The following is a 16,480-nucleotide window of genomic DNA, read 5'->3' as shown; positions in this document are numbered from 1 at the left end:
GTTTTGTATTTGGTGACGATCTTAACACGGTGGGTCTGTGAACCCCAAGTTGGAACCGAACATATGACTTGAATATTTAATTCAGTGCATTAAATGCTATATTCAAAATGGTTAGACGAGTTTAAATTGTTAACCTTAAGTGGATGTTGCGTTGTGTCTTGAATGCGCTCCTTGGGTTTTCGAGGGGTGGGGTGGAGAGTCACTGCCTGGAATGATGCAGTTGCAAATAATTCGCACTGTTCTGATTATATCACTAATCGCCAAAACAAAACAAGCCCCCCAACCATACAGCCTACCCCAAACCGGCCATTTGATTTTACCTTTGCGAACGCAGGAGCTGTTCTGTGAGGAGGATTTTGACAATATTGTTCAAAGTTGAGTATTTCTTAATTCACAGAACAGTTTGGTGCCATCACTGCCCGGCGCTGGAATGAGGCTGTTCCTGCTGGACCAGGTCCGGGTTGTACTGCGATAGTGTTTCAGTGGGTAAGTCTGTCTGTCTGTCTTCCGTCAGTCTGGGATCTGCTGTTGGAGCTGCTGGATTTGGAACCGAGATGTGCTCCTTGGGAGAAAAACTTGGTGTCTCCTCAGGAAAAAGGTTCTTGATGCGAATGGTGTGTTTCTGAAAGCTCCTGTGCCAGCAGCCTTGGTTACTGGTGTCACGAGGTTTCTTTAAAAGAGACCAAGGGACTGGGACGGGCTGCAGGTAAAGCAGAACCAAGGGAACAAAGTAAAACTCTTTGTTCACCACAGACTTTATTAGAAGGGGATTTGCTTTGGCTGCTTGCTTGGTCATGGAGGCCAAAAACTCTGATACGAGTTGCACCATTTAATGCAACTGTAAGGAGATGGGAACAGTAAAATGGAGACAAATGAGCTGTGATGGAATATTGAGGAAGGTAGTTTGCTGGTGCTTGAACTACTTTTGAAAAAAAGAAGGAAAACTCATTTCTGCAAGAGATGTGGGTTAAGATCTGAACTTAAGCTGCAAATGAAAGTGTGTAAGTGAGAAACTGGGGGAAAAAAAAGTATGGGAGTTCTGAGGGACAGAAAGTAATAATCATCAAAAAAAGGGGGGAGGGAGAAGCTCTTAAAGATGGCTCTAGTGGTATAGGAAACATTCTTAATGTTCTTTTTAGAAGAATGCAGTGATGCTCACCTTTATACCCCAATAAATAATGTACTAGACCATACACTGTTGAGGGATAAAACTTTATTTAAAAAAAATTCAAATTTCACTTGACACATAAGTCTGAGTTGAGGTAAGTGAATCCACTAGCTTCAGAAAACACGTTCAGGACACATTCTCGGTTGTGAGGCTCCAACAGCCAGAGGTGAAAAATTTGAAGTGTTAAGTTCTCTCTGCTGTGGAAGAACCGAATTTCAACCTTTTTAATTCAAGCCTCTTGTGATTCTTTGCATACCTTGTTCCTTTATTACTCTGGTCTCTTGCCCTGAGACTCATCCCTGTTCCCAGGTTTAAGAGGCGGCTGACAGTACCTAATCTGTGATGGGGACAGCTGGGCTTAGGCTGAGTTTAAAAAGACAAAAAGCAACCGCAACAAAACACCACCAAAAACCCACCCCACCATTGGCAAACTGCCCTTGTTCAATGAGCTAAAGGCTGAAGTCAGAACAAGCTCTTTGTATTTTCCGAACAATGTTGAGGCATCACTGTGCAAGTACCTGAATTCAAGGCTTAAGCTTTGTTTTCTACTATGCAAGTAAATATCCTGTAGAACCAACAGTTGGATGAACAGGTACCTGACTTGTTGGTACCTCAGAAGCGCGGATACTCGCAATTTGAGTTTCCATCTGGCGAAAGTACTGAGTTACAACTAGTACCGGACACCTGGAGTGCGTAAGTAAAACCACCAGCACCACCAGTTTGAGTCGGCTGCTGGTCCCAGCGCCAGCCGGGCCCTCTGGACAGGGCTGAGACTCTTCTTGCCGACAGGAAAAAAACCACGCATTTAAAAAGTATCGAAAATACTCTTAATGTAATAATTCAAAGGAACACAGAACATACAGGATAAGCTCATATTCTCTTACTCCCCACCAGGGACATACTTCAGCTTGAAAAACTGAGAATACTGCAGGGGTTTTGTTGCTAACACTGGATAATCCTCCCCACAGGTGTCCAGTCTTCCTCACCTCGTGTCTTACAGTAAATTCCAACCTCTGCCACACGCAAGTTCTTTGCATCCATGTGAATCTACTCACTTTTTTTTTTTCTTGTAAATGGAATAAAGATCAACCACCATTCTCCCCTCTACTACAGATCCTTGGGGAAAAAAATGCAGGATGGTTAATCTTTTTGTACTGAAAACGTGAGTACGGGGGATATTAATCCAACGTAAATTAAGCTTTTTATGCCAGCATAGAGGGCTAATGTAGCATGTTGACACTGAAGGAAAAAGGGCAGAATGATTGTCTAGGTTTTATAAAAATATTGCTATTCTAACATGCTAAAATATATTTCATTTTAATTGAGGTAAGAAGGTCCCTTTTAAGGCCCTCAGTGAGCGTTACTTTAAAGTATTCTTTAAATCCAGTAGTATTGCAATCCCTTGACCAGGAACAGGCTCTCTTTGATAGGCTCATTCCAAATCTCGGTTGCTCCTTAGGGGAAATATTGGTAACTTTATGTAACTTCCGAATTCAAAGTGAATTAATTCATCATTTCTCATCCCCTCCTCCTCCATGGAGAGCTAAACTGTCATCTCCCCATCTCCCCTGCGCTCCCCTCCGGCGCTGGCAACGCAAAGAAGGTTCTCTGAGGAATCCCGGCTGCCGCCTGCGTATTGTGCCCACGTACTAAATTGCTGAGACCTCCTCTGATATCGGCTACACCGTAAATTGCAATTAGAGCAGACAATCGGAGCAGGTGAGAACTGTCCTACTCCAGGCGTTGCTCTAGTCTGAGGCAAGCGTCTGCGTCACGTTGATGTCGGCGTCGCCACGCAGCTACTCTAGAAAATAGATTCCAAGTGACAACCCAGAAAACGGTTCAAGAAACACCTGGAAATAAGGCACTTGGATAAATGAGACAGTAACCGACTGGCTCCGTGTTCAAACAGACGTTATGGCTCAGACGTCCCTGCAATGGAGGAATGACCAGTACCGTGCGGGGAGGAGCGGCCGGCGCAGGCGGAACCCACGATCCGGTCGCCCTGGGAAGGCAGCGCGAGTACCAGGAAGCGGAGCAGGACGTCACTGCGCTCAACACCTTGTTCTTTCATGAGTGGTATAAATAAGACTTTGGTCCATTACCACTCCTCCACCCCCTAAAACACTTACAGGCTTATTTCACAGAACAGCAGCATTAAGCAATGTTAATTCTACACAACACGTGTACCCTGAGACTAGAGTACAATGAAATACTGACAAAAATCAAGTCTGGAGGAAAAAAGGAAAAGGGCTTATTCACTGTTTAAATTAATTGGCCCATGCAAATGCCTGTTTCTAACTTTTTCCAGAGTAACAAATTCAATGTTTCACCATTATTTTTTGAAATGAATCCAGTAGGAAGTACAATATAGTGGAGTTCAAGTAGTATAAAGACAGGTTTTTGTTAACAGATTGTGGATATCAAACAGCTGGAAATACAAGTTTTGACGTTACACTTTATAGAAAGAACAAAAATCCCTTCACTCGCTGCTAAAACACTAAAACTTTCCAGCCTGGGTATGAAAATGAACATCCAAAATACAAAGAGACGCAGCATTGATCAAGTACCCAGTCGAAGACGACCTCTCTGTTATTGGAGCTGATAGTTACTCTAAGCTTGAAGGTCCCTCCCTCGTTGCTGGAAGGCCCCAAGGGCACAACTTCCATGTCAAACGTCACAGTCGATCCAGAAGTAACGGCCGGCAGTTGGTTTGTCATCTCTTTTCCATTTACAAATACTGCCCCTGAAACAGTCGAGATATCAAACATTATGTCTCACATTCCGTACATACTAACATGCAATACTACGGCTCCCTATTTTTTTGCAGGCAAACAGAACTGGAAAGCGACCCTGCCACGTTCCTTTTTGCCACATCAAACAGGCTGCAATAACTGCAAGCAGGAAAAGGAGACCTGTGATCGCACCAAAGATTTTAACTACACAACCAGTGTGTCCGTAGAAGGTGGATGAAGTTGCTCACATGTGATGCAAAGGTATAGAGAACTGGAGGCTGTGGGTTTTGAGAAAGAAAAAGAAAAATAAAAGAAAAGGCTCGCGTTCTTCGATTCTGCGATTCCGACTCACCGTTTGTGCTGATGCACACAGCTTTATCTCGCTGCAGAGAATCGTAGCCGTTCTGCTGCTCCACACACACTCCCAGGCTGTCTCGTCTGTCTGGCTGTCCCACAGTTTCAATTCTACTGAGCAAAAAGTTAAGTCAAAGCCTGAAGCTTTAAATCAAAACACAGAGCGAAGCGCCGGCAGCACCGTGCCGCAGCGGAGCCGCGCACCGGGCCTCCCAAAGCCACCGAGCTTCGGGGAGATGAGAGACCCCAAGTCACCAGCTCCACTGAGCAACGCTCCAACTTCCAATCTGTACAAAACATCAATCTGCTTCCCGCAAACGTTCATTGCTATTTAATAGAATTCCCCGCTGTCACAACTTGAGAGTCGTCTGAGATTATTTCCAGTTGTCTGAAACAACCGATACGCGCAAAACCACAACCTACAATCATCTATGGCAGATTACAGGTCGACATCACATATTATGGCAAGACAGCTGTAGTTTCAGCAAGCGTTTCATGAGCGGGATTAAAACGGGGTTTTTTGAGCCCTGCTGAATTCTGCTGTAAAGGTGCGGGGGCAGAAGGTGAATATATTTTGGTGGTGGTGTGTTGTTGGGCTTGGGGAACGTGTGCGGTTTTTGTTTGTTTCGGTTTATTTTTTAACAAACCAGCTTGGCGCAAATGGATATTAAAACCAATAACGCCTTGAAGGGCATTTACAAGTCTGGTTTCTGCCTTGCTGCATTCAGGATTTCGGTCCTGGGAAAGAATTGCCGAAGAAAAAGCAAACGAGTTGTGCAAACGACCTGGTTTGCAGTTCCCTTTGTGCCCCGGCACCCGAGCGGGGCTGCACAGTCTGTACCCCAAAGGGCTCTGCTGCATTTGGGTCCTTTCTCTGGTGCTGCCATCTCTCAAAGGTGCTAAATCGTACTTCAGAGAGAGCCCCAGTGACCTGGGAAACACAGACTGCCTTTTAGAGAAAGTAAAACAGTGGTTATTTTCATTACAGCTTCAGAGAAAAAACAGCACTGATAGGTGGTTGTTGCCAAATAGAAAAAACTTCAGCAGAAGCTTTTAAGAGCTGGAAATTAAGCGGGTGGTAGACTGGCACATAAGGGGTTAACTCTTTCAAGACGAACAGGGAAGCTAAAATTGGAACCATGTTTTCCTTTTGCACTCTGTTAGGTTTTTCAGTCTCTTGGGAATGTCATTAAGATAGCAAGAGCCTTGCACTGTAAAGCAAAGCAAACTAAAAAAAATATAAATTAAATATCGAAGAAGCTTTTCACTTGGGAGTGATCCACGATGTTTTCCCAAAACAACTTTAAATGAGATTTCAAATTCATTTTGGCACTCTAGATTTTAAACTCTGCCTGAGTTACTGGTGAAGGTTTGTAAACAGATATTTATCTGTAAACTTCGTGCATAAGGTAACCTTAATTCATTCCATCCCTACCTAAGGGAGCCGTTCTTGAGTTTTGCCTCTGAAAAAAGTGTTTGTACAGTTACAAGGAGGACAAAAAATGCATAATTATAAACCCATTAAAAAGTAGCAATTCTATCATGTCGACCTGTGTCCACACTTGCTCATTTCCACACAGGCCCCTTTTTGCAGCGCACTGACAACGTAACCTGGACCAGGAGCTGCAGGAAGAAAAGGCAGCGGCCCAGCTGCGGTTCTGCTGTGCTTTCCTCCTCCCGCCTGCACCGGGAACACGACTGGGATCTGCTGTAGATCATCACCCCTTTCCTCACCAGGTTTGGATTTTTCAGCAATTAATAACCAGCCCAAGACAAAGAGCCCAAAACGGTTCAGAGCATCACTGCACAATCACCTAAGCTTCGCTTTGCTACACTGATTTTTCCTATCACATTAATAAAGTTATTTCTCTGGCCTCTGTGGTCCCTGTGACTTAAAATTTTTAAAAGCCCACAGACTACATGGTAGGAACAACGCTCAGCAGGACACTGTTCAAATCCCTTCCCAGCACTGCCAAGGCTGCAGAGCCAACCTCCGCCTCTGTCACTGCCGCGTACACCGAACCAGCTCAACCGCCACCAGCTGCTGGCTGTCTCAGAGCAGAAAAGTAAATCTGGGAGCGATCGCATGCGCTTCCCTTGTATCAGCTGCCAGTGGAGTTGCGGTGGGTTCCTGACAAAGTCAGTGTGATCCCCACACCGTGTCTGCTGGGTGACCCCAAATCCCCAGCCTGGCCAGGCTGACCGGGGTCCCCACCGCAAGAAAACGCTGCAGAGCAGCTGCAGAGCCGGTCACTGCGGAGAAACGTTCCCTTTCCTAAGGACAGGTCCCTGAAGGCTGCAAAGAAACGTCTTGACTTGCAGCGATGACGTTTTCCTACAGCTGGTCCAACGCCTCCCCTCAGGGGATGACTGAGGCAGGTACAAAGCGTTGCGTTCGCACAGCTTCACCTGTCACTGCTGAGCTGTGCCCGTGTCCCGAACGCACAAGAACAAAAAAGCTGCTTCACAGACATCTGTAACACCAACCTTGCTTATTTGTTTTGCTCTGCAAGCCACTTATCCCCTTCTGAATACGCTTCTGTTTCAACAGATGGAGAAAGCCAAGCGCCAAGTACTGCATCTCCCTGCTCAGGGAAACCTCACACGCTTTCAAACAAGAAGCTGCTCTTGGGACCTTGGAAGAGGAACACAACCAGTTTTTGAGGATGTCCTCAGTCTTAAGATCAGTGTCATGATAGCTCTGGTGGAAATGTGTTTGTTGGTGCTCTGCCATCCTGAAAAAAATCTTTTCTTGGAGAGAAGTCTACATTACCAAAATGTAAAGCAAAAGATTTGCATGTGTTACCAATAAAAGAAAATAATAGGCATTGGTCTGAAAGAGAACCAACCAAAACCTCCAAGTTCTGCCTCTAATTTCACAGGCATTTCTGAGCCAAGAGATGTTAAATCTAGCAACAAATTTCAAATGAAAGCTTAGATCATTTTATCCCATCTCAGGGCAACTGAATACATCCTCATGCTACAACCATCTAAAGTTCAGGTAATTTGTTATCAGGAAGGCAGAAATGAAACACCATGGAATAAGTTACAAAGATATCAACAACAGCCCCCTTAAATTGCCTTTGGGGGTTGCCTACTGTACAGCAAATAGTTTTATTTAACCAGGGAAAGATGGAATAAAGCTTCAGAGTCTCTGAGGTCTGTAATTACAACTGATGTATCCACAAGGACATTCCTCATATGCCATTAAACAGCATCATCTCAAGGATAGGAGTAAAGGCAGCAAAGCTGCCGAGGTTTTTTATTGCATTGTGTCAAATGAAAAGCTTGAATTGCACAACATACTTGCCCCACTCAAGAGTTTCTAATGGCAGTTCCAAGCAGTAGTCTGACCAGCACTAATTATCTCGGATGTTAACGATATCAGCGCCAGACTGTCATGCTTTCCTGTCCTGTCATCCTTTTCAAGTCCAAGGTCATCAAAGCACACGGATAGTCTGAGAAGGAAAGAACCCGGTGACCTGAAGCTAAACAGAATCAGCTCCACCGGTTCTGCCCAGCCAGGAACAGCTGCTACAGAACTCGAGGAACTTCCACATCCCACAGATTTGCTCAGCATGGGCTGTGTTTTACCATCCCTCAGGAGTTCATGCAGGTCCTACAAAAACACCAGGTGTTTTCCTAAAGAGCCAGGAAGCAGCAGTGAAGAGAAGGAAGTTCAGACTTCACAGACACGCTACCTTGACCGGGGCTGAGCTGATGTAAAACTCCACCAGACAACAGCCATCCAGAAAGCACTTACCTGAACGTTAATGTTTGCCCACAGAAATAAGTAGGAGCTTTGGAGTAGAGCACACCGCACGACTGAGAATCATTCCGAAGCGCGATGTTTCTTCGACTGCTCAAGCTGTAACCCTCCAAACCAGCTGTCCATTCTTCAAAGAAAAAAAACAAACCAAAACAGTGTGAACCTCAACCGGACCAGCTGCTGCCTGTGCAAAATCAAATCAGTCGCGATGTCCACGCAGTTGACCTCATAGAACAGGGGCTGGTTCTGCCTTCTGATGGAGAGGTTTCTTTGTCAAGTCATTTGCAATTACAAAAAACACTTCTCAGATCACAAGGCTCACCATAATTTCGCTCTTTGCTGCAATCCCTGCGAAGTCATATTGTAGGGAAAGGCAAACCTTCAGGACCTGCTGCCTTTAAACATTTGCAAGTGAAAATTTAGGTATTTCTGTCTCCAAGAGCTTGTTATGTGACTTAGGTCAGCAAACAATGTGTAGGTAGGGGTGAGGGACAAGGAAAAAATGCCTCATTTCTGGTTCGCTGATGCTTTCCAAGGCTAAGCAGGGACCTGACTGCTGGAAGGGCTCACGAACTATCACTCAAACTACACAGCAAAGAATAAATTCTAGGCTGAAAGGGCAGTTCATCACGCATTACACACACACATCACAGCTAAGGACACCCCATCATCACACAAAAAGCAGCTCCGTAAGTCATCCGGCTGTCGACCTTGAGGAGCTGGAGATGACGACCAGCGAGTGAACCGTACCGTGGGGGACCAGCGTGGTGCGGCCGGTCTGCGGGACGCTCCACGGGCTCCACTCCTGCCGCCCGTCCCCGCGGGCACAGACTCTGAACTGGTAATCCACGTTGGGATCGATATGCAGCACGATAAACTCTGTCTCCGAGCCGACATAAACATCCTCAAAGTGACTTGCAGAACTCTTACGATATTGCAGCCTGTAATCTTGTGGTATGAAGTCATCGTCCACCTAGAGAAACATTTATTAGGCTAATAAAGGGTCTCGTCTGTGTCACTCTGAAGTGACAGAGATTAGGACAGCACTGCAGGCTTTCAAAGATGATTCAGAGTCAAAAGGTATTGAAGAGCAGAAAACAAGCCTTATAGAAAATAAAATCAGTGTCTGAACCAATTAATTCAAAAAGAAGTATAAGAATGATTTGCTAACAGCTTAAAAGTATCTATAGGAGAAGAAACATTTAACAAAAGGCTTTTCAATCTAGCAGAGATATAAGAAGATCCTTCAGCCAAAAGCTGAAGACAAATTTGCAGAAGAAATTTCGTGCCAGTTTTTAAACAGCAAGGGAAATTCACTATTATTCTTCACAGACTGTTCCAAGGAATGTTTTCCAATTCTTTCATATCTCTAAGTCAAAAGAGGTTCTTCCCCTGCTCTCCCCACAAGCTCCACTGTCCCTCAGGCACAACTGAATTCAGGGAACTCTCCTACAGCACAGACCATCAGACCACGCGTGACAACAGCACCGATGGTTTTATAATCCCAGTCCACATCCTTCAGAGTCAGCACGGCTGACCAACGCTGGGCTGTCGCTACAACACAAGTTTCTTTAATGCTGCCAAGGAGCGTAGAGCTGTCCAACAACAACTAAACCGCAGCAGAGCACAGCAGTGATTTACCTAAAAATAGGTTTTGTGTACTGAACAGAAAGGCTACTCGACTAGCTAACGCAAATATGAAAACGTTTTCTCTTTCCATCCCCTGCATCTCCGTAACAACACAAACGTGTTTAGGTGTAAAAGCGAAACAGAACGGGTTCAGCCTCATCCTGGGGCTGAGAAAGTGTCTTCAAAGGAAACAGAAGCATCGCCCCAGCAATCAAGTTCAGTCTCACTGAGCGTCTCGCTGTTGTTGCCACACAAAGGAACCACTCGGTTCCACAGCAAAATTGGCTACGTGCGGATCAGCTCTGTCAGAAACACACGCATCAGGATTTCTTCATCTTGTTTGTACAACAGCACAACAGGCAGATTACGCTTTGCTATTCATGTGTTTAGTGGGAAGAGCCCATGAAGGAGGTGTTACCTGCCTGGCCGGTACCTGGCACTGTCTGCAGTGTGGGAAGCAGGGGCAGAAGTGATTTCAGCTGCTTTTCCACCCACGGGGAAGGAGATTGTGAGGCAAAGGCGCAGGAGCGTGTCGGCCCTTTCTGCCTGAGAAGGGAGCGGGCGAGTCCAACAGCAAGAGTCTGACACACAAGAGTCACAGACAAAAACCCCAGCGCCAGCCACAACATCACTAGATCACCCTGCCTGTAAATGAGGCCGTTACCATAAAAATCTCTTCTAAAGTTTCACACTGGGGTGGACTACTCCTTGGAAGGCTGCAGAGAATCCAAAATGAAAGTGGCTTTTTCAGTTGATTTCGAGAGAGCAGAAGTCCGAATGATTTTCACCCAGGATATTTTACCTACCTTACACCATCGGACTAAAATGCCTCCGGGCTTCTCAACAAATTCCTCTAGTTGTACAGGTGGGCGAGATGCCACAGTTCCATGTCTGAATATTTGATTTTTCAATATAGTAAGAAGGCAGTCATCCAGCTGGGCAGATAAACAAGGCACGTCAACCAAGGAAGGCACTTCTGGTAAGCTGAGAAAGGAAAGTTTGCTGTAATGAAAGGGGCCAGCTCCTACAAATTCATATTTTGTCCATACACTTGAATCTGTGCAGATTTGCAAAGAGAGAACAGCTGCAGAAATTGGCATGTGCAATTCAAACTTAAAAGACTTGGAAAACATTGTGTTTCAGCCCTAACCAGACTGTCTGTTTCTCAGTAAATACTCTGAAATACAGGCTGTTCCCCAAGGAGTGGTTTCACCGTTCACAAATAAACAGCCTATATTTCTACAGAACATATGGAGGGTGAAAACGACTCCATTCTGTGACTGCCAGCCCCAGCGAAAGTCTATGAAACAAACGGGACAGTAACGCCTCAAATGAGTCTTTTAAGGCACTGGAGCAGAAGACTTTTGTGTCAAAGGAGAAAAGATCCCTTGTACAGGAAAAGAACACGTGCCGCTGCCTCAGATCGCCTCGGCATGTCAGGATCTTACCTATCCAGCTGAATATGTAAAGCTTTGTTTGTAAAGCTGCAAAGTTTCTCATTCTGTTGTCCCACATCTCCGTGGACCGCACTCTCTCCTGGAATCAAACAGTAAAAATATTCCTAATGAGAAAACATCCAAGAAAAGGAATTCTTTGCTTCAAAGAAGAACCAGTTCTGACACGAACAACCAATTAAACATGAAGCATTCTCAGCACTTTTGCTAGACTCTTAGCTAGAAAACACAACTGTAGTTAACAATATAAAGCCCATCGAGCAATTTTGAAGCTTTCAAAGCTTCCTGTCGTCACACCCATAACAGATGTAATAATCCACCATCTCAGACGGCAGCAGAACAGGGGTCAGATGCCAGAAATCAGGATTATCAATCCCTTCCTCCACCTGCTTTAAAGGAAGAAAAAAGCAAAACCCCTTCACTGAGCAGGAAGTAAAAAAGCAAGACCTTAAAAGCAAAAAAAAAAAAAAAAAAAAAAATCAACCACTGTTGTTTGCTACAATCTAAATGATAACTACTGTCATAATGAAGGAAATAATCCATGCATTAAAGCATGGAGATAAATAGAAATCTTTTCATAAGCTTTCCATATAAAGTAGTGTCCCACACTTCACCTTACAGAGACATATGCTCTGTTCTCCTATCTGATGACTTTGTGGTAATTTACAGCACAAGCAAGCTCAGTCCTTTCCCAAATGGAGGATTACAAATGTTACAAATCTCTAAAGAAAAGCACACGTCATAATTGGCAGCAGGAGATTTAATAACCACGGAGGCTTAACTCCTTTCTGACTCAGATGCAGCGTCTGCTCATTTTGACGACACGACTCAGCAACGTTTCCACCGCCGCGGCGACCCGCGGGATCAGAAGCGCGCGGCTGCTCAGGTTCTCATGAGATCTGATAGAAACTCATTGTAAAGCACAAGCAACCTCTGCCACCACCCAGTGATTCACTAACCTGAGACTTAAAATAAAAACAAGGTGACTACCAGCTGTCCCAGAGGTTGTGGTGCTAGAAAAAAAAAAAATTAAAAAATTCTTCAATATTGTCAGTAGTCCTGTGAGCAGAGCCAGCGGGCTCTTCTCTGGGCACAATGCTGAGTGAGGCTGGTCAATCTCCCGCCCGTGGGAGGCTGCTCGATGCACTTTAGTTCACAAAACTGAGCTCGTGGTGAAAGAAAGTTAAAGTTGAGACATGAGAACAATGCGAGGAAACTGCCAACACACTCATGGCTCAGACACACTCCCAGTAGGTTATCCAGCGTGGGGAACACAGGCAGGAGCGACATTCCTTTCTGGCTTGGTATTTAGCATCGGTAGGGCACACACTGGTCCTTACAGTAATATTCCACGTGTCCATTTTTGTCTGCTTCATCCTCAGACTGTTTGGAGAAATTTTTCCCATACGGTGGCCGTTTCGTTCCTCATGTTGCCCACTGCCAGTGAACATAACCACACTTAACAGGAAAGAGAACCTGTTTGATTCAGCTGCTGTTCCATTAAGGCACAAATAACGTTATTCAACCAACAGACATCCTGTTTTTAAGGTACCCAAGATGTATTTTATTTCAAAGTAGCCTGACATAATCCTCATTCTAGGGTGGAGCAGCACAGATATTTCTGCAGTGAGGTATTTCCAAAGTAGGTACTTTGAGGAGAGGCTACCATGACACATGTACAACCTAAGACTGGAGTGAAATATTAAAATACGGATTTGTAGGAGATAATATTGATCAGCTGTTCACTACATCTACCCAACTTTAACCTTTGCTTTGAGAGAAGTCCAAAATGAGCGACATACGCTGACCATAACAGGAATATTTCAGATTTTAGAGCACACGCCGGAAGGTGCTGAGCACCAGGTCCTGCCTTACCTTCCCGGAGCAGATCGTCGGCCGTACTGACCCCGTGCTCGATCAGCTTCTGACATTCATCCAAGGGCTTGATGCTCTCTTGCTCTATAGCATCCACCTCCTGCAGCAGCGACATCAGTCGCTCATCCAACAGCTTCTTGAGGGTCCCTTTTAAATCACTGAAGTGTTGCTCAAGTACATCTCTGGTCAACGTTGCACTTTCTCTGATCTAAATTCAGGTAACAGGAAAGAAGGATTCAGGGTAAAGGCAAAGGCCGTGGACATCTTCCATTTTTCTGAACCGCCTCATCTGCATCTGCTGGTAAAAAGCTGCATGTGATGTCAACTGTAAAAAAAGGACCACTGGCAGTTAATAACTATTGCAGTCATTGTTGATACACGTACAGCAGGGAAGGAGGCAAAGAAACCAGCCTGGGCAAGGGGAAGAGATGTTAATGAAGCAAAACACAAATGGGGTTACGTGTACTTCAATCAAGGAATTTTTCTTGTCAGAAAAGTCTGAATGCTCTGTAGGCCTCCTCCCCATCCCCCAAAAAACTTGCTGCAATCCTGTTCAAAAACCACTCTGCCATCAAATACAGGTAATCCTAACTGGGGAAAAAAAAAAAAGAAGTACCAGGCTTTGGACTATCTAGGAGCACTTTTCCAGGCCCTCTCACTTCACAGGACTTTTAAAATCCTCGTAAAGCTGCTTTCTTTTAATTTTTTTTCACATAGCCACCTTTGATTTGTCCGCGCTCCAGGCTTACAGGGCAGGGCGAACAGCAAGTCTGGTTTGATTCTGGTAGAACTCGACCACAGAAGGTTCTACAAGTGCTTATTAAAACGTCTGCAAACTTGCTGAATATGACTTTTAAGGAAGAAAACACATTTGAACACTCCTGAGCTTAAGGTGTCAGAAGTGAACATCTCCCTACAAACAACTTTTCTAAGTCACACACACAAGGAAACGCTGCAACATGCATGCTGCCTTACACGTAATTTCTAGATCTTTAGAAGTACAGACAACCATCACAGGAAGTTCTCTGGTTAGGTAAAATAAATTTCCTCTTCAAGTAATATTCATGAACGTCTGCAGCTGCTCAGTTTCCCTTCTCTTGTTATTTCAACGCTTGAGAAAAAAAGGAAGTATTTAACTTCATGAAGGGGTGGGGTGGAGGAAGGCAGAGCAGCCACGTCTCTGAGCCCATTACTTCCGTCGCATGCAGATACAAATTCAACAAGTCTCAGAATTACAGACACTAGTAGCTCTGCACAAGAAGAAACACAAGTCTCTGAACATACAGAGCTGCAAGAAGCTTGTTGAAAATCATGTGCTGTTGGTCGAAAGGAAAAGGACGTGACATAATTGATCTCAATTGCTTTTCCTATCCCATCGACCCACCAGACCCCCGATAATAAAGCTTCCGCTCTCCAAACCCCAGCCTGAGACATTCAGCGCTTCTGGACACAGGGAATTCTTGGGCATGTGCTGCACGGCTGATGTGTTATGGACAAAATAGCGTGTGGTCCTGCAGATGGGAAGAGAGAAAACAAACATGCACACAGCAGAGGAATTCCCCCGGAGAGGAAAGGGAAAGCAGAGTGAGCTGACTGACACTCCCGTCACTGCAGAAAGGCAAACTGGCTCCCTCTTAATGCACCTGGAGCTTTCAGGCACCATTTGGAGATGACCAGGTTTGGATTAAAGACAGTCATAACAATTCATTTTCTTAAGTAGCTTGTGGTTTTGAAGGTGACTAACTTAGTGTCCAGTGATCGCCCACATCCACTGCGCGGCAGATCACCAAGCCAGCAGATTTACAGCTGGTTTCTACACTAATGGAATCTGCTTCAGAGACACGATCGGGTCACCACAGAAACATTTTCTGAGTTTGACTTTATTCACTTATTTGCCCCTTGCAGAGCTGAATCAAAGGTAGTAAGACATTGTTTCTAGTCTGCAAGAACTGAGGTGCTCGGAGGACGTCTTGGCAGAGAAGCCAGTCCTGGCTGCTCTCCGCAAGCTCCCTGCCCACACTGCACATCTCGCTGGGCATCTGCAGCGCGGTGGGAGCATCTCTGCTCCCAGTGGAAAGACTCCTTTGGCTTCAGTGCAGAGCTGCAGAAAAACCAGCCGGCCTGGAATGCTGGCAGCACTCATCCGCGACCACGGAGTACGTGATCGTGGAGTTCGGTGCGCGGGGACAGGAGAGCTCAGGAGCAACCAGGGCAGAGAGCGACATGCCGGGGCTGCTCGGTGCGAGGGGCAGTCAGCACCACTCCTGTCAGATAATCACGGGATCACAGAATGTCAGGGGTCGGAAGGGACCTCAAAAGCTCACCCAGTGCAATCCCCCCGCCGGAGCAGGAACACCCAGATGAGGTTACACAGGAAGGTGTCCAGGCGGGTTGGAATGTCTGCAGAGAAGGAGACTCCACAACCTCCCTGGGCAGCCTGGGCCAGGCTCTGCCACCCTCACCGGGAAGAAGTTTTGTCTCATATTCAAGCGGAACCTCCTGTGTTCCAGTTTGCACCCATTGCCCCTTGTCCTGTCACTGGTTGTCACCCAGAAGAGCCTGGCTCCATCCTCCTGACACTGCCCCTTTCCATGTTGATCCCCATGAATGAGGTCGCCCCTCAGCCTCCTCAGGTAACGGAGCGTCCCGGCTGTGCAGAGCACAGACCCTGCGGACACCGGCACTGCCCAGGGGACCTCCCGAGCAGCCCCGGCCCGGGCTCGGCTCAGCCGCCGCCCTCGGCCCGCACCCCCGTTCTCCTCCCGCACCCGCCGGTTCCCGAGAGCTCCGTCCCGGCACCCGCGGAGCCGCGCGGGGCAGCGGGTCCCGCGGCCGCCGCCGCTCCGGTGCAAGCCCCGCCCGCCCCCGCCCAGCCCGGGCCGGGGAGCAGCGCGGACCGAGCGCCGCCACCCCCGGCGCCCGGCGGGGGCTGCGGGGACACCGGGAGCGGCTGTCCCGACCGAGCCGCCCTCGCGACGCCCCGGAGGGAGGTCCGGGCAAACCGCGGAGCCCCGTCCCGCGTCCCCACCTGCTCCCGCGCCTGGTGCAGCCCCCGCAGCCGCTGCTCCAGCTCCCGCCGGTAGCTCCGCGCCGCCTCGATGCTCTCCCGAGCCTCCTGCAAGAGGAGCCGCGCCTGGGCCTCGGCCTCCATGGGCAGCCGCGGCGGCGAGGCGCCCGGCGGGGCGGGGCGGCGGGCGGGCCGAGCCCCCGGAAGGGCCCCACATCCGGGCACCGAGCCCGGCGGGGCGGGGCGGCGGCACCGGCGGCGGGAGCGGCCGCGCGCGGAGGGCGGTGTCAGCGGGGGCGCGCGGGGCACGCGCCGCCAGAGAGCGCACCCCCTCGGGCCGCCTCAGCGCAACCGGAACTCCGCCGAGCCCGGCCAAGTTTGGCCCCTCTCGCGTCCTGTGCCCCGCCCGCGTGACGTCGCGCGCCCCGCCCCTCTCCGCACCGCGGCGCGAAATCCCGCCCGGCAGCGGAGAAGCGAGGGGGGGGGGGG

At 47.5% G+C, this 16,480-nt stretch overlaps 1 protein-coding gene across 1 annotated transcript; it reads right to left on the bottom strand.

Moving 5' to 3' along the window:
* Positions 1-1,206: 1,206 nt before the first annotated feature.
* CRLF3 (cytokine receptor like factor 3) lies at positions 1,207-16,181 on the bottom strand. The gene is made up of 8 exons (XM_065647825.1): positions 16,013-16,181; positions 12,985-13,192; positions 11,104-11,191; positions 10,462-10,639; positions 8,777-8,999; positions 8,021-8,153; positions 4,256-4,368; positions 1,207-3,914 (listed from the first exon to the last, which is right to left on the bottom strand). Exons 1-8 carry the CDS (start codon positions 16,133-16,135, stop codon positions 3,661-3,663), a joined length of 1,320 nt encoding a protein of 439 aa, XP_065503897.1. The 5' UTR covers positions 16,136-16,181; the 3' UTR covers positions 1,207-3,660.
* Positions 16,182-16,480: the final 299 nt, after the last annotated feature.

This window comes from Caloenas nicobarica, chromosome 18 (assembly GCF_036013445.1).
Source record: "Caloenas nicobarica isolate bCalNic1 chromosome 18, bCalNic1.hap1, whole genome shotgun sequence".
NCBI lineage: Eukaryota > Metazoa > Chordata > Aves > Columbiformes > Columbidae > Caloenas > Caloenas nicobarica.
This window is presented reverse-complemented; position numbering and strand designations above follow the sequence as displayed.